The sequence below is a fragment of the Gossypium hirsutum genome, chromosome A04, assembly GCF_007990345.1.
Source record: "Gossypium hirsutum isolate 1008001.06 chromosome A04, Gossypium_hirsutum_v2.1, whole genome shotgun sequence".
NCBI classification, from domain to species: domain Eukaryota; kingdom Viridiplantae; phylum Streptophyta; class Magnoliopsida; order Malvales; family Malvaceae; genus Gossypium; species Gossypium hirsutum.
Window position 1 is genome coordinate 5,249,245 of NC_053427.1, and position 18,614 is coordinate 5,267,858.

Genomic DNA, 18,614 nt, shown 5'->3' on the forward strand with positions numbered 1-18,614 from the left:
CATAAAACATGAAATTCTACATATACATATATATATATAAAGACCACAAACAATTTGATTACAATATAATAATTATTGATACAATATAGTATTTATATTTTTGGTGAATTATAAGTGGAAGGCAAAACTCTAACAATAACACGACTAATACAATTTAAATCTAGATCACCTTTAGGAGAATGAACATCTTGTTTGTTAGGGGAACACACGAAATTCTATAATATAGTAATTATTGATTGCCAAATCTTAGACATTGCAATAAGCAATTTAGCTACAATATAGTAATTATTGATGGGCCAAATCTTAGACAGCACAATAAGTTTTAAGATGAGATATTAGATCCCCAGATTTAACAACACCTTTAGCGACTTGGGAGGATAAATATTTCAAAAATTCTTCATGGTCATGAGGTTTGAAGAGCATGGGATTTTTGTCATCCACAAGCTCAGTTGGAAACTTTACCATGTAGCCTCCGCTTACAGTTGCAAACAGTGCAAGGCTATACGTATCTTCATTACCCTTCATCATGACACGATGATAAGGCGAAGACAGTCGACCATTTAACCATATCTGCAACAATATAAAAGTCTATGTTTAAGTAAGTTATTTAAACACTTGTGACCCGTTTGGCTATGAGTCTAATAACCTGATAAAAAAATGTTTATTTAGTATAAATTTAAGTTGAAATTAGAGATAAGAGTAAAAACTCTTCTAAGAATTAAGATATTTTCCTTTCTCTTTACTAGAAATAAATCATGGGAGTGAATAAATATTATAAACTAAATTAATATTTTGCTAACATATATATATTAAAATATGTGTAAAAATTACTACTTTGATTATGTCAAAATAAGTGGAACTTACACTAAGGCACTCTCCAATTATGACTATAAAATAGTTGGGGGAAAACTTCGTATTCATCCATTCACCATCTTTGTTTTGAATCTCCAATCCATTAACCTCGTTTTGATACAAAAGGGGCAACATATTAGTGTCACTGTGTGCAGGTACCCCAATGGTTTGCTTGTTGGCTTTCGGCTTTTCATATTTTATGATCCTCAGTTGATAGTTTGCGATGTCAGTGAGCTCATCCATGTATTTCCCAAGCCTAAAACTCTCCAAAATCATCTTCAAAATTGTCTTTTCTAACTCTGATGCTAGTTGAGTGAAAGATGCCAGAGTTTTACTGCCAAATACAAAGCAAATAATTAATAAAAACCAAGTCTAGTAGTTTCGATAGAGGGGTTTTTGCACATTTAAAATTAAGAATAAAAATTTATTTCATCCTTGTTTATAAAATTAAATAGTAAATTAATTTTTTATTAAATTTTTTTTTCATCTCTATTATTAAAAACTGGTTTGATGAACGAAATAACCAAAAAATTACACTTGACTATCTTATATTCCTCGTGTACAAGAATTAGTTTTAATAGTAAAAATGAATTAATAAAAGGATTAATTTATTTTTTGATCTAACATCAAATAATTAATTTATCCAATTATTTAATAGAAAAGACAAAATACAATATCACTTCTAATACAATTGCTTCCATAGAACTTTTACTGTACCTGAAACTTATATTTCCTTGAGGCCATAAACCGGTGGTGAGGCATTGTTCAATGTTTTCAGCAATATGAGCATCATCCACCGTCATGCTTTGTAAAACACCAGATGGAGGACACGAATAGCCACGAAAGGGCTTGTCGGAAACACACAGTTTTTTTGTTTGTAAAGGCAAGTCAAAGACCTCTTGCAAAGCCCCCAATACTGCCTTTCGAAGCTCCAGGATTGGATCAAACAAAGCCTCGAAACAACCGTACTCCTCCAGTGCTTCCCGAACTTGGGATTTCACTAAATCCCATTCGGGGCTGCCCGGTTTCATGTTTTGGTTTGAGAAATATATGACTGGAACCATTGCCTGCTTTGTTGAGCTCGTCTCTGTGTTTATATCAAACAATAATGCTTGAATGGTACCTTTTATATACAATCCAGGAGAGTTATAAACAAATTTATTTTGTGAAAAAAAAACAAATCTCTATTATACAAATAATTTATACATTGAATAGCGATATTAACTTTCCCAGTTGGATTGACTTTTTCCTGCTTTTTTGTTATTCGTTAGCAGCGGGCCGTCACAAATGGCAACCATTTGGATTAATCTATTTACATAGACACCGACGGCTCCGATATGCTTATGAATGATATATATATACTATTTTGAATATTGCGATAACATTTGAATTGAATATTTTAATTACTATTTACAATGAATTAAGAATCAACGTAGTTATTAACTTTTAGGTTTAGGGTTTAATAGGTAAGCAAGGAATTTTTGAAAATGGAGAAAGATCCGGTAACAGTTTTCATTCACAACATTCTAACGACTATGCACTGGAAAGGTTTGTGGTCTTGTTCAGGTACCATGGAGACGTCATTGATGCATTCATTTCGGCGAAAAAAAGTAAGAATGGATGAAGATTCAGTTTTGTGAGACCTGAGAAATAGGAGTGTCATCAACGGAGTAAGTTTGACATTCCAAGAGAGTAAGAACAGTCTTATTGTGAGTAATATTGGCACGAGAAAGTAAATCGGAATTGTGAGTAATATTGGCACGAGAAAGTAAATCGGAAGTATATTTTGCTTGAGAAAGATAGTAGCCATCATCATCAGAGAAAACCTCAAGACCCAATAAATAATTAAGAGACCCAATATCCTTCATCTCAAAATGTTGACTAAGGTAATAATGTCATTTGTGTCATCTCTGTGATAATGATATCACCCACCAATTTTGTTAAAAGGTACTGTTGCAGTTCAATAATGTCATTTGTGTCATCTCTGTGATAATCATATCACCCACCAATTTTGTTAAATGTGATTAATGATGATTAATTAGTTTAATTATGGTTTATTATATAATAACCTAAAATAAAAGATAAACATCTTTTATTCTTTCTTCTCCACCGTCTCTACATGAAGAAAACTTAAGAAGCCATTGCTAGATTCCAAACCATTGGACCCTTCAAAATTGATCGAGAATTGAATCAATCAGAAGACAATTGAGAAAAAGGCAAAATAGCGGATAAGTCCTTGCCTTCTTGTTTGCTTGTTATTTTTCCAAGTTAGTTCATATGGAATTTACTATGTTATTTTAATGTTATGTTTGAATTATATTATAATGTATACTAGTTTAGGTTAAATGTAATTTTGATGATTTTGACATCTAAAGGACTAAATCATAAAGTATGAATGATATGGTTATTACAAATATATATGATGTAATGAATGAAAATGAAATGCATATATAGATAATATGTCAATGATGGCATTATAGGGATTGAAATGAATTGAAAATTGTAATAGTGCTTGTGTGAAAGTAGTAAACGATTAGGATATGAATGGCATGCTATTATGGTCTCAAAAAGGAAAACATGTGTTTGATCAAGGATTAATACGATGACTTGAAATCCAACATTTGTTGTAGATTCTCTAAAGTTAGTGTTAGCAGCATCGTACTAAGCTAGTGTTAGCAACTTTGATCTGAAGCTAGTGTTAGCAACTCGAATATGTTAGCACATGTAAACAAATTAGTCTCGTGTATCTGATTTTAATTTACTTTAGTTCTCCAGGCTAAAGACAAAACTGAAAATAGTATTAAATGGAAACGAAATGGTAGGAATGAATATATATATATGAATGAAATTGTATGTATGTTACAAGTTGAATACGATTTAGTTGATATATGTTATATGATGGAATGTTATATAACTATATGAATGTGCTATAAGCTCATGACATGTAATTGAACTAACCTATTTGATGTATTCGTTGAATGTACCTGAAAGTATAAGATGTCAAAGGATTGCCATATGTGTACCAATGTTCTTCAATTGCTAAATTTTTGCGATGTCAAGGTAACTTAAGTAAATTTCATATGAACTTACTAAGCATTCAAAATGCTTACCCGTTGTCTTCATTTTTTTCCTTGTAGATTGTCCATTTGCAGAATGTGTTAGTCAGATCATCTCGAAGCTCACACTATCTAGTTATTGACTTAAAAGTCTTTTGCTCATTTTAATCTTATGTACATGTATATAGGTGTTTGTATGTGTTAGCTTGGAATGTTAACTTAGTTAAATCATACCTAATGCTTAATTCTGGAAAGGCTAATGCTTTTGTGTATATGTAGTTGCCTTAGTAACATGTTTTGATGTTTGAATGACATGTAAAGGCGTGAAATGGAATGGTAAATGTTGATTTGACTAATTAAGGGACATGATTATATAGAATGAGATAGATTAGGTTTAACTGGTATGTTTGGGTGTCAAATGTGGAATTGATTGGTATGAATTGGTTTTAAAATGATGTTTTGAAATGTTATTAGAATGGTTTTGTGTAGGTAAACGCTGTGCAAAATACTCCATTGGGTTAAGTTGAAAAGTTAACATGAAATAGGTACCAAATAGCTTAAGTTGTGCCTAAAATAGCATCCACGTCGCAACGTCAAGTGATGGTTGTCACGATAAGACCTGGGTTTTAGGCCAGGGCGTAATGAGGAACCCAGACGTCAGAACGAGGGCCAAGTCAGTGAGTCACGTCACAATGAGGAACTCTCTCACATCGCGATTTCAAGTTGGAATTTTGAAAATGCTACAATTTGATCCTAGTTTGATTTCGGGTTAATTTTAGAGCATATGTAGGCTCATATAAGACCTAAGGAGAACTGTATAATGTGATTATGAACTGAATTGGTTACATTTGTACGGTTTATATTTAAATTGAATGTTAATTGTCTTTAGTTGCTCCGGAAATGATTGTAGCATTCCGTAGCTTGGACCCGACAAATTAGGTTTGGTGAAAGGTGTTACTTTTAGTGGTATCAGAGTTATGATTTAGTCGATTCTAGGACCAAAACTTAACGTGTACGAGGCTAGAAAATACATGCCACAATAACCTATGATGGTGTGATGCCTTTTGATCCGATATTAATATGTTTTTCTTATAGATATATAATGTTGGCCAAATTCAATAGGGTCGTATCTAATGAGGTAGATAACAATATTCCTGCTTTCGATCAGGGAGCTATTCATAGTCTGCAAGGGCCAAGAGGCGAGGCAAGTGATGTCTTCTTCCAGATGATGAATCAATAGTTCATGCAGTTTGCACGAGTTAATCCTGTGGCTTAGCAACCTCCACCCTCAAACGTGCCTCCAACGACACCTCCTTGTCCTTAAAATATAGTAAATGTATATTAGCCTCCAATTGATAAGATTCAAAAGTGTCGAGTTGAAGAATTTTGGGTTTTAGGCCACGATGTGACAAGGAACCCCGTCGTCACAATGAAGACCAAGTTAGTGAATCACGTTGCGACAATGAACTATCTCATGTCACGACATCAAGCTGGAATTTTGAAAATGTTACAATTTGATCCTTGTTCGATTTAGAGTTAATTTTAGCACATACATAGCTCGTATAAGACCCGATGAGAATTGTATAATTTGATTATGAACTGAATTGTTTATAATTGTTTGATTTATATTTAAATTGAGTGTTAATTGTTTGTAGTTACTCCAACAACGACGGTAGCATTCCATAACTTAGACCCGACAATCGCGTCGAGTGAGGAGTGTTACACTAATCAAGGAATTTATTTTTTTTTTTGCTTTATTGTTTTGCGAACTTCATTTTTGAGAATTCCTAAAAGATCGGTCAATTGTCCTCGGTAATCTCGATTTTCTTTCCAATATACTTTGGGAGGATCTTTGAATTCATAATACAAGAGAGTCCAGTATTCTTGCACTATAGGTATACCATATCTACTTCATTAAATACGAAATGTTAAGACGTGTCCCATAATCAAACTATTGCTTTTATCAACCCATCGTCTATTGAATCAATGAGCAACAAGTGTGCGATATATCTGTACTTTACCCGGAAGTAGTATTTCTTTTGCTCTCCCTAAATGCTCCAAGTCTTTTTCAAATCTTCTACGTAATTCTTCTTACAATCTACCCATACAATCTGTAGCAATAAGGTATCATACTTTGCTAGTAAACAATCCCTAATTATTTCTTGTGCTTCTTTCGATCTTTTAGCTAGTGTGCTGAGTGGTTCCACCTAATGCCGAATGGCCCGTGGTTAGCCGGATGGTGTTCATTTTCTGATATACTTATGGCAATATGTCCCAGACGCTTCGATGATGCATGTAACGTAAATTGAAACAAGTACAAACAAATAATAGAAGAATTCATCGACCGGAAAATAATCTAATAGATACAAGGTTTAATTAATTAAAAATACATCTAAGTTTACAAATAAAATGCCTCCTACATGTTGGCTTACGGTTGACCTTAATGCACAGGAAACCCAAATCCGAAATAACGCCATCCACGAGGGATGCGTTCCCTTGAAAAGGTTGGCCTTTGGGTTAACTTTAACCATGAAATAGTTCTCGAACTTATGCGGTGACAAAGGCTACACGAAAGCCCAAGGTCATTCCTACTAATGGGAAAGATCCGAGTATAGAATCGAGTTCATGATGCAAGATGAATGACAATTTCAGTATATGAAAAATAAACTATAATATGAGAAAATAAATTGAATTGAAACTTTAATGACCAAACAAATAACAAACCAATAAATCAAAGAATCCAATATATACAACACACAACACTAAAAAAGGCCTAAATGCATAAAAATATTCTAACCTAAAATCTAATAAACAATATTTAAAAAGGGAATATTAAACATAATATTTAAAATTAAAAATCTGAAATCTTGGAGTAAAGTCCTAACAGAAATATGATTAACGCGACTTGAACCCAAACTACACTCAAGACAAGGAACACCCTAATCGTCAGGCTAACTCACCAGGTTTAAAATCTTGGAAATATTGTTTAAATGTTAGCAATCCAAATGAGTAAAACTTAAATGTTTAATAACAATTGTTAATTAAAAAATGATTATTTTCTTAAAGTTTTTTCTTATGATTTGTATTAATAGATTATGTACATTTTTAAAATTATATACAGTTATTCTACTATCTATTCATTTACTATACTTTTGTTCATAAATTATTAAATGTGAAAAACTTTCTTTTAAAAAATTATATAAAAATGATTTCAAATAAATTAATAAAAATTACATAATCAAATAAAAATTATAGATTTAAATTTTATTAAGTTTGACATAAACTAATATTATTTGAACTCTGCTTTTATATATTTATTAATTGTAGCATAAATAAAATAAAAAAATTACACATATATAAATAAAATAAAATATTTTAAGGTGTTTAATAATATAAAACAGTCTAATAATTACTATAAAAAGTCTAATAATTAAAGTTTTTAATAGAAAAATTTCTGTGTATATATATATATCCAAATATTTTAATTTTAAAAAACATTTTAGCCCATCATTTTGTCACAATCAATACTTAAACTATTCAACCGTTACCCATTTTGCCCCAACTGTTAGTCCTGTTAGAAAAAAAAATCAGCCAATCACTACTTGCCACATAGAGCTCTATTTAATTTACCCAAATTGTCGGTATAATAGTGTTGATTTTACCAAATTTTTTTATATTTTCTTCTCATCAAACAATTTTTACCATATTTTCTTGCATTTTCTCATCAACCAAACACCCAAAAATAAAACCGGTTGCTTTCTTGTACAAAGCTTCCACCATTTATCATCTTCAAGCTTCCACTACTTCTACCAAAGAAAGAAGAAAACTGGAAACTTGAAGATGGTAGAAGCAGTAGAAGCTTGAAGATGATAAATGGTGGCAGCTTTGAACAATGAGGCAATTGGTTTTATTTTTGGGTGTTTGGTTGATGAGAAAATGTAAGAAAATCTGGTAAAAATTATTTGATGAGAATAAAATATACGAATATTTGGTAAAATTTGTTTGATGAGAAGAAAATATTTAAAAAATCTGGTAAAATCAACACTATTATACTGACAATTTGGGTAAATTAAATAGCGGTCTACGTGGCAAGTTGTGATTGGCTGAATTTTTTTTAATGGGACTAATAGTTAAGATAAAATGGGCAACGGTTGAATAGTTTAGGTACCGACTCTAACTAAAATAAAGTTTAAGTATCAATTTGGGAAAATTAATATAGTTTAAGTACCATTTTGTTGTTTAAACCTTTTCAAGTAGATATAGAAGATAGGATAGGATATAGATTCATGATCTTGTTATTTTTGGTGTATTCAAATTATTATAATATTTTATTTGTTAAGAATTGTATATTTATATTTATATATATGGGTATGTTCACTTGTATCTATATGTTGTTCGATAAATTGAAAATTCAAGTATTAATTTTAAGTTATGAAATTTATTTGATATATCTATTAAAATTAAGTATGGACTATAATTTAACTATTTGATAAATGTGATTCTTAAAATTGTAAATGGAAATTATTTAAGGATAATGCTAAAAGAAATAAACTAAATAAAAAAAGAAAATATTATATATTAAGTGAAAAGTAGTTCTCTATCTACTTATCATTTTCCATACTTTAGTTCTCTATCTACTTATCATTTTCCATACTTTTTCATTGAAAATTATCTATCATTTACTTTTTATATTGGATTATTAAAGGTGCTTAAAAATCATATCATTGATAATATTACTTTTCAGTTGATTTAATTTTTCAATGAGTTATCAAATACAACCTCAATTTTCATATTGATTCGTATTTTGTGTAATTTTTCACAATAATTTAATTTAGAAATTTTTCTATATAAATTTTAATATCTTAATATAGTTTTGCATGTCATGTATGTTTTATTTTTGGTGTCATCTCATATTTTAATTAAATTTATTTATTTATGTGTTACTCCTTAATATATAATAATAATAAAAGAAAAAAATCCAATATATAAATTGTAGCAATTTAAGCATTCCATTGCAGTTAAATACATACCATAAAATTTTATTGCATAACAATTATTTTTATACTACACTTATTTGACACAAATTAAAATCATATTAATTCAATTCTTATAAAAGAAAATTACTTTTAGCCATATATATAGAAAGACCCCAAACAATTGGCTATAATATAATAATTATGGATGGCCAAATCTTAGACACTACAATAAGCTTTAAGACGAGATATATAACCCCCAGGTTGAACAGCTGCTTGAGTGATTTCGGAGTGATAAAATTTCAAAAATTCTTCATGGTCATGAGGTTTGAAAAGAACGGGATTGTTGTCATCAACAAGCTCATTGGGAACCTTTATTACGTAGCCTCCTCTTGGTCTTGTAAATAGTCCCAAGCTATACCTATCTTCGTTACCCTTCATCATGACACGATGAGAAGGCGAAGGCAATCGACCATTTAACCATACCTGCAACAATATAAAAATTTTATGTTTTAAGTCAAGCTATTTAAACACTCTGTGATGTAAAAAATAAGTGGAACTTACGCTAAGGGTTTCTCCAATCAAGACTATGAAAGAGTTGGGTGAAGGCTTCATATTGATCCATTCACCATCTTTGCTTTGAATCTGTAGTCCATTAACCTCGTTTTGATATAAAAGGGTCATCGTATTAGAGTCACAGTGCGCAGCTAATGCATGGGTTGAATCATTGGTTTTTGGCTTTTCATATTTCATGACCCTCAGTTGATAGTTTGTGGAGTCAATGAGCTCATCTTTGTATTTCTCAATTCCAAAACTCTCCAAAATCATCTTCAAAATAGTCTTCTCTAACTCTGATGCTAGTTGAGTGAAAGATGCCAGAGTTTTACTGCCAAATACAAAGCAAATAATTAATAAAATTGCTCCTTTATTGGGAGAAGTCTTTGTAGTGTTGTCCTCTAGTAAACCAATCTAAACCATGAATAATAGAGTTATTATTCTCCGAGTGTCTATGCTTCATTTTAACTTCAGATTTTTGTCTCTCTACTTCGAGGAAAGCCAAAGTGGTTCACAAAGTTTAGGTAAGAGTGCCTAGTCCACCAACTGTTTTTATCATTTTGGCTTGGTGGGTTCGAGCGCATGCCCTTAAAGGGTACTCTTAATGAGTAAAAACACTAACACTTGGAACCCGAGGACTAAAACTAAGTATACACACCACGGGAACAATACCTCTACTATTCAAGGTTTGAGTCTACGTCTCAGAGAACGATACTTCAAAGATTTTTCCAAATAAAGAGGTCGATTCCCCCTCAACAAAAACCAAAGAAGTCTAATAGTTTTGCTAAAAGTTGTATGATGAGTTAAATTGCATTTTGATCTTTTACTTTAAAAAAATGAACAAATTAGTCCCTGTATTAAATCAAATAGCAAACTGGTCTTTTTTTAATGAAAATTTATTTCATTTCTACTATTAAAAATTAGTGTAGCTAATGGAATAACCAAATAATCCACGTGTATCTCATGCTGACGTAAGGGACCAGTTTTTAATAATAGAAATGGATAAAAATTTTAACAAAAAAATCAATTTGCTCTTTGATGTGACATTCAAATATATTTTATAGTAGAAGAAACAGGACATAATCTAACTCCTAATGTAAAGGCTTCCATAATACTAGTTACCGTACCTGAAACTTATGTTTCCTTGAGGCCATAAAGTGTTGGTGACGCATCGTTCAATGTTTTCAGCAATACAAGCATCATCCATCGCCAAGCTTTGAAACACTCCAGATCGAGGATTCGAATAGCCACGAAAGGGCTTGTCGGAAACACACAGTTTTTTTGTTTGTAAAGGCAAGTCAAAGGTCTCTTGCAAAGCCCCAAACACTGCCTTTCGAAGCTCCAGAATTGGATCAAACAATGCCTCGAAACAAACGTACTCCCCCGATGCTTCTCGAACTTGGGATTTCACTAGATCCCATTCGGGGCTGCCCGGTTTCAGGTTTTGGTTTGAGAAATCTATAACTGGAACCATAGCCGGAGTTGTTGAGCTCATCTCTATGTTTATATCAAACAATAATGCTTGAATGGTACCTTTTATATACAATCTATGAGATTTGTAATTGCATTGAAAGTCCCTCCTTGTAAATCAAAGGTAAAAAATAATGGGTATATTTTTTGTGAAAAAAAAAAACAAATTGCTATGATACAAATAATCTATATATTGAATAGCGATATTAACATTCCAAATTGGATTGTTTTTTTTTCTTTCTTGTTTCTTGTTATTTGTCTGTTAGTAGAAACCGGCCATATGCGGTCAGAAATTACAGTCATTGATAAGTGCTAAAAGTAACATATTTTAATTTCATTATTAACGCAATTTTAGGTGATTTTTCTATGTTAATGATGAATCTTATGCTCTTAATCTTTTAAATTCATATTTTTATACTTAAAAGAACATTTGGGAGCAAAACGAGCGAAAATCAAAATATCGGAGTAAGGTACAGGAGCCACACGGGCTGACTCCTTCAACACGGCCTGACCATATGGCCGTGCCATACGACCATGTGGTAGACCGTGTCGATTTCGTGAATTAGCACTCTAAATTGTGAGAAAATGTGATTTTTAGATTTTTGGGGCATTTTAAGACGTATATATGACAAAAATAAGAAGAGATGAGAGAGTCGTCATAGAATACTCAAGAAAACAACTCGAAAAACACCATTGAAGTGATTCTGAAGCAAAATTTCATCAAGATTGAAGATTCTCAGTTGATTTCAATCATGAATTTCTTTATTTCTTATACTATATATTGAATGTTTTTATTTGCAAGTATGAACTAATTTTTCTAAATACCTATTGTCGAAACCCTATTTTATTTTGAAAATAATGGGGATCGACTTTAAAAACCGAGTGTGGAGTCGCCACCAATCTTTTGATTTAGGTGTGATTGGATCGCCTATTAAAATGCTTTATTTAATGAAAAAAACAAAGTAAATTTGGTTTAGGTAAAAAAAATGGGTTCAGGAGTCGGTTACGTATGAGGAAGGGTTAGCACCCTCATTACGCCCAAAAACTGGTACCAAATTGATTTGATGTTGTCCTTAAAGATTTAAAAGAAAAGATTTTTTGAAATATATAAAAATGTTTAAATAGTTCAAGTTGGTGATCGTAAATCTCTCGTTCCAAAGATATACGGTTTCATACCCAGTACGATTGGATATGATCCCTTATACCTTTAAGAAGTGATCAATTTTCGACTTTTGAAAAATTATAAAAGAGGTTATCTAAATATTTGGTTCTTCGGGAAAGTCATACCCAGTACGATTGAGCACAACTCTTCCAAATTCCCCAAACACTAGATATTGCCTTATTTCGAAACCTTGAATAACAAAAATTTAGAAATTCGTTTAAAAACATGTTTACTCATTTTAAAATTGATGAAATATTTAATACATTGTAAAAAAACATATGAAACAATATACTCAAAATACAAATAACCTTATTTAATAATCATTGTAAAAAAAAACAAAACTTTTAAGCATGGAAAATGAATAATTAATATAAAGTATCATACATAATTATAACACAAAATAAAATGATGTACAAAATGTGCATAAAAAAATGAAGAATTATATAGCATATATAAGTTGACACATTTACATAAAACTTGGGATATATATTTATTGAAATAGTTATTATAAAGTTCAAATCAAATTATGTATAAAATATTTAAAACACAAATTTATTCAAAAATTTATAATTCACAAGATAATTTAAATAATATATTATGTATGAAGGTATAACAATATATGATATAAAATAATATACAAAATCAATTTATGAAATCTTTATTAACATTGGGTACAATTATTTTAAAAAAATCAAAATTAATAATGTATATAAAAAATAAAGTAATGTTATATGAGTAACCAAATATATATATATAAAAACATAAAGACAATATAGAATACAATAAATTATAAAATTTTAAAAGGGTTCTTAAAAAGTATTATACGTATAAACAATTTTAAAAGAGAATATATATTCATAGGAAAATATTTACATAAAATTATTTGAAAATTATACCGTATATCATAGTGAAAAATAATTTAATATAGGTTGTATACATGTGAAATATTGTTAAAAATAGTTATATGTCAGAATATCCTTTGATTAAAATATAAATTATAAAATTAACTTAATTTTATTATAAATTATATACATAAATAAAAAAATACAGTTAATCATAAATTTACTAAAATCTATATGCATAAGAATATCAAAGTTTTAATAATAGATGCAAATTAAATATAAGTACAAAACATATGTTTAATAATAATTTAAATAATATACTAAATATGAAAAAATTATAATTCATGGCAAGGTACTACTCATATGATAGATTTTTTTATTTAAAACTTTTGTTTAAAAATAAATATATGTGAAATTATATTATCATACATACCATTTTATTTAAAACTACTTAAAAGAGAAATTAAATAACATACTTGGATAACATAATATGGAGTCACGTTTTTAAAATAATAATTTTATGAATACAAAGGTGTATTTTTCAAAACAGTATCATATGTACATAAAGACTTGCGAATTAAACATAAATTAAGAAATATATAATTCATGTATATAAATATATTAACAACACTTATTAAAAATATATAATACAAAAAAATATTACAACATGCAAAATAATAGTTATTATAGAAAACTTAAACCAATGATTAACATACCAATACATAAAAAATATTTAAAGAAATAGGATACACAATGTCAAAAGAATATTCTAAAAATAATTATACAAATGTAACATACAGAGTTATTAACATAAATTAAAGCATACACATATTAAATGTATTCTAACTCAACTGATTATACAAATATAAGACTCAATTAAAAATGCATCAAGATGAAATGGATAATTTGTAAATACAATGATCATAAAATAAATCAATGCATAACACGCCTAAATATACAGGGATTAATATTGCAAATCTTCCCAAGTCTAAGTCACCTCACTGCGTCATGAATTTAAATGAGAATGCAATCAAAACAGTAAGCCAATTTGAAGAGCAAAGCAAAGCAAAGCATGCAAATGCAAAGGATTGAACGCGCAAATTTCCCTTGCATACAAAATGGCGCGTATCCGGTTCATATTTCGGGTCAATGCGCGGACCCCCTTTGCTGGCAGACGACACCGTTTCTTCAATAGGTTATTTAGAACCCTTTTTTTTTACCCTTTTTCCTTCCCTAAATGCAGCCGTTCCTTCAACCTAATATGCAGCCCCCAAAATCAAAATGTAGAGTTCATATTTGCAGCCATTGAACCACCATTTTATTTGGTAGCTGATGACGCATGAACAACATCCAGATCTTACCATCGAAGGCTCCACTCGGGGAAAATCTGCTAAGCCAAATTATTTTATTTTATTTTTATAAAAAAAAATTAAATCTCAAATTATTTGTTCAAGAGAAAAAAGAAAATGTTGAAAATCGAAACATTCAACAGCCTCAGACCCTCGCCCTTATCTCGGTGTTTTAGAGATATTAGGGACCTCACTGGTGCCATCTTGAGGCTTGATGAATAATACTTTTAACTTCCTCTTTCAACTTTATTCTCAACGAAGTGAACAGAGGCTAAAACCGCTTCGAAAGGTATAATCTAACTCTTTTTTCTTTTGTGTTTCCACATGCAAATATGATGAAGATAACTGCTGGAAAAATAAATAAAAAGAAGGGAACAATTAAAAAAGCTAAAGAAGATCACCTTTTGGAAATCCTTTTTTTTGAAAATTTTAGATTCTGTATGCGTATTGTGTATTCAGTGAGCGTCCCTCTGTAGGTACATTCGATGGCTTTTTATAGCCAAATTTACAGAGTAAATAAAAAATAAAATTACATTTTCCTGCTGTCATTTGCTGTAAATTCTGTTAGCTCCTTCTTCTCGTGTGTTCCGTTACAGGAATAGCCGTACGAACGGAGACGCGCGCGAGGAACTAGTGGCGCACGTGTGGTGCTGGAGACCGACTGCTAGTTGCGGTGTGAGGGGAGATGGCTAGCTGCTGGTGTTTTCCAAAAACCTCTAGGTTTTCTAGTGTTTTTTAATTATTGGGCCTTTTTCTGGTCATTTTGGGTCTCGGGTTTGGGCCCGAAATTTTGTAAATGGGTTAGGTTTGTATTAATAGATTTGGGTTTAATTTAATAGGTTATGGGGATAAGTTTATTCAGTCATGGACTGTTTTGGACTAATGGACTTTTATTGTTTTTATTTTGGTTTATTTTTTTGTTTGTTTTTTTTTAATTTTTTGGTTTTTTTGGTTTTCTAACAGGCCCGGGCGAAATGGGCCTATTACACCTATGGGAGATGAACCCTATGATGAATTCTATCATTTTATTTTTATTTTACGTAATAAATACTTAGTTTCTTGTTCTCATTTATGTATGCTTAATTTTTTGGTTTAATATTTCGATATTATTAATCCATGTTTGATTTACTTAAATTAGAGGAGGAATAGACCATGTTTAAGAGTAAATCTTACGTAATTGAGTGGAGTTGCATGTAATCCTAGAAATAAGACAACATAAATCTACTGGATTAGAGTAAAATATAATAGGAGAATCCATAGATCAAGTTAATGTGATAATGGGGGTTTTAATTAGAAAGAAATTTTAATTAATCAAACTAGAGTCGGTTTCTCTTACTCTCGAAAGAGATATTAGTATAATTTAGGAATTTCTACAGATCAAGTTACTAAGTAAAGAAATTGTGTAATTTAGATTGATAATGATAGATGAAATCTAGGTGAATTCTTATCTGGTATTGTTTTGCTTCTTGGTTGTTAATTGTTTATTTTCCTAATTTATTCTAAAATATTTAGAAATATTTAGATTGATCTTTTTGCTTGAATATGCTTTCTTGGTTGTTGTAGGATCTTTGAGAGCTAGTATTTATACCCTCTAATTGATTTTCAACCGTTGCAGTTGTTGGATATATGAATAATCATTGGAGACATGAAAACCAGTGCATTTAATTCACATGTAATAGCAAGTATCGATACCAGATAAAAAGGAATCAATAACTTTTGCATTAAATGCAAAATTCAATAACCGTAGAAACTTAAATATTGATTCCAAACAAATTTGATCGATACCATATGAAAGGTATTGATACCGAATCGATACTTAGCTAAATTTGTGAAAAACATAATGTCAATTTGTTATTATTTTTCAAAGGGGTATCGATATTTTAAAAACTATAGATACAGGCCAAAAAATATCTATTCTAACTTGTTTTAAAAATAATTTGACTAGTTAAAATAGTTCTTACATGATTAAAATTATTTTAACTTGATTTTGAGGTTGATTCAAAAAAATTTCTAAGAGTTTTAAAGTAGGAATTGAAAATTTTATCTCTTAGACTTCATTTGAGAAATCATTTTGTCAATTTTGTTCAACTTTAACTTTTATTCAAGAACCCTTTAATTTGTTATATCAAAACATATTATCAAATAAAGCTTAGCTTAACATATATACTTTTTTAAGAGTATTTTGCATGTTATACTTTTATAATAGTTTTTTTTTTCAATTTATTTATATTCAATAATTTAACTTACAATTTTACATAATATGTTACTGTAAATTTTAAAACAATTAAAAAAAACCTTTCAAATTGATCACTATTTTTACAAATTAAATACGCTATTAAAATTGATATAAATGTTAAAAAATATAACAATGTTACAATAAATCATTTACTAGTCAAAATATTTAAATTAATTAACATTGTATGGTGCATAAATTTATTATGTGTTATATTTAAAAATATTCAACTAATTTATATTTTATTTTTAAATATAATATATTAACACAGAAAAAATATAATTTTAAAATAAAAAAATTGGTAATCAAAAAAATTTATAAAAAAGTAGTAATTAATTTTAATAATTAAAAATAAAGTGATTTGTAAAGTAATTAAAAATAAAAAATTATGATTCTATTCTTTTTAATTGTAAGGTAGAACTTCATGCTCAATCACCTACTTTTTATTATTGTCCTCCTATCTTTTTAGATATGAAAACAATTTTTAGTTAAATTATAGAATAATAATAATAATGATACTCATAATTGACACGCAAATGCATTTTTGTTCTAAAAAGATTTTAAAATTATTGTTGTATAAAGTTTAAAATTACTCATATCCCTTTTTCAATACATAAATAGGCGAATAATGCGCCCCACGTTCTCATTTATTGACAACAATACGCATATCAATCGAATCAAGACTTAATCGATTATTATTTTAATTCTTAATGATTGATTCAATTATGAAAAGTTGAAAAGAGTTTATATTTTAAACATTAATGATAAGGTATTTTAAATTTTTTTTTAAGATTCTTAATTAAAATTAAGTATAAAATAATATTTAAAACATGTAAAAATAAAAAATACTATTTAAAAAAATTTCAAAATCTTTTGATATATATATTAACAATGTTTTTATGTTTTTTTTATTAGCGTCAAATATAGAAAAATGTATAAAAAAGTTAAAAACTTTTTAAATCAGTATTTAATTTTTTTTAATCGACTTTTAACACTTTGAAATGAGCTTTTTGTTTAAAAAATTAATATTCAAATTTTTTTTATAAAAGTTAATGATAAATGTCAAAAAGTAATAGTTTTCAGCCTCATTCTTAATGCGTTTTTGGATGATTATTCGATTTAAATGATGAAATATATGCTCCTACTCCTTTAAACATATGTTTTTATATTTAGAAGAGCCTTTGGGAGCAAAAGGAGGGGAAAATGAGCAAAAATCGGAGCAAGTTTCAGGAGCCATACAGGTTGGGCACACGGGCTGTCACACGGTCATGTGACAGACCATGTGAAAATCACGAATCGCACTCCAAACCTGTGGGAAAATACTTTTTTTTTAGGTTTTTCGAGCATTTTAAGACCTATATATGACAAAAATAAGAAGAGGGGAGAGAACCGTCATAGAATATTAAAGAAAATGACTCGAAAAATACTATTGAAGCCTACTCTAAAGCAGATTTCCATCAAGATTGGAGATCTCATTTTGATTTTTTTGAAGTTTATTATGAGTTTCTTTGTTTCTTATTGTTATATTGTCTTTAAGATGTTTTTATTTGCTATTATGAACTAATTTTCTAAATACCTATGGGAGATGAACCCTATGATGAATTTTGTCTTTTTATTTTTGTTTTAAGCAATAAATACTTGAATCTTGTTCTCAATTATGTGTGCTTAATTCTTGGTTTAATATTTTCAAACTATTAATCCATGTTTGATGTGCTTAAATCAGAGGAGGAAAAGTCTCTGTTTGATAATAGATCTAGCATAATTGAGGGGAGCTGCATACAATCCTAGAAATAAAATGACATAAATTTACTAGATTAGAGTCAAATCTAATAAATCTATAGATCGAGTTAATGTGATAATAGGGGTTTTAATTAGAAAAAAACTCAATTAATCAACCTAGAGTCGATTTCTCTCCTAAAGTCCGGTTTTTCTTACTCTGGAAAGAGATATTAGCATAATTTAGGAATTTTTATATATCAAGATACTAAGTGAAAAAATTGTTTAATTATTTCCTGGGTATTTTTTCGCTTCTTGGGTTTTAATTGTTTATTTTCCTGAGTCGTTCTTTATCTTATTCTTTAGTTAATTAATTTAGTTAATTTTAGTTTTAATCAATCTCTCC

At 29.3% G+C, this 18,614-nt stretch overlaps 2 protein-coding genes and 2 long non-coding RNA genes across 4 annotated transcripts; 1 reads left to right on the forward strand and 3 right to left on the reverse strand.

Moving 5' to 3' along the window:
- Positions 1–303: 303 nt before the first annotated feature.
- LOC107952509 (probable 2-oxoglutarate-dependent dioxygenase AOP1) lies at positions 304–1,916 on the reverse strand. The gene is made up of 3 exons (XM_016887757.2): positions 1,570–1,916; positions 865–1,186; positions 304–570 (listed from the first exon to the last, which is right to left on the reverse strand). The coding sequence occupies exons 1-3, from the start codon at positions 1,914–1,916 to the stop codon at positions 304–306; spliced, it is 936 nt and encodes a 311-aa protein (XP_016743246.2).
- Positions 1,917–9,018: 7,102 nt separating this feature from the next.
- Positions 9,019–11,833, reverse strand: LOC107952149 (probable 2-oxoglutarate-dependent dioxygenase AOP1). Its single transcript, XM_016887430.2, has 3 exons — positions 10,564–11,833; positions 9,446–9,767; positions 9,019–9,367 (listed from the first exon to the last, which is right to left on the reverse strand). The coding sequence occupies exons 1-3, from the start codon at positions 10,929–10,931 to the stop codon at positions 9,101–9,103; spliced, it is 957 nt and encodes a 318-aa protein (XP_016742919.2). The 5' UTR covers positions 10,932–11,833; the 3' UTR covers positions 9,019–9,100.
- A 1,833-nt stretch (positions 11,834–13,666) lies between these two features.
- Positions 13,667–14,862, reverse strand: LOC121227882 (uncharacterized). The gene is made up of 2 exons (XR_005925398.1): positions 14,661–14,862; positions 13,667–14,297 (listed from the first exon to the last, which is right to left on the reverse strand). It is a non-coding gene; the product is annotated as an uncharacterized lncRNA (long non-coding RNA).
- LOC107952151 (uncharacterized) lies at positions 14,267–15,327 on the forward strand. Its single transcript, XR_001698796.2, has 2 exons — positions 14,267–14,548; positions 14,856–15,327. It is a non-coding gene; the product is annotated as an uncharacterized lncRNA (long non-coding RNA).
- The last annotated feature ends 3,287 nt before the right edge of the window (positions 15,328–18,614 follow it).

Bases quoted from the DNA above. Each gene is read 5' to 3' on its own strand.
- LOC107952509 (XM_016887757.2), bottom strand. From the start codon at position 1,916: ATGGTTCCAGTCATATATTTCTCAAACCAAAACATGAAACCGGGCAGC. The intron at 1,187-1,569 runs GTACAGTAAAAG...TGTATTTGGCAG, and splicing joins CAAGGAAATATAAGTTTCAG to TAAAACTCTGGCATCTTTCA. The intron at 571-864 runs GTAAGTTCCACT...ATATTGTTGCAG, and splicing joins TAATTGGAGAGTGCCTTAGT to ATATGGTTAAATGGTCGACT.
- LOC107952149 (XM_016887430.2), bottom strand. From the start codon at position 10,931: ATGAGCTCAACAACTCCGGCTATGGTTCCAGTTATAGATTTCTCAAAC. The intron at 9,768-10,563 runs GTACGGTAACTA...TGTATTTGGCAG, and splicing joins CAAGGAAACATAAGTTTCAG to TAAAACTCTGGCATCTTTCA. The intron at 9,368-9,445 runs GTAAGTTCCACT...ATATTGTTGCAG, and splicing joins TGATTGGAGAAACCCTTAGC to GTATGGTTAAATGGTCGATT.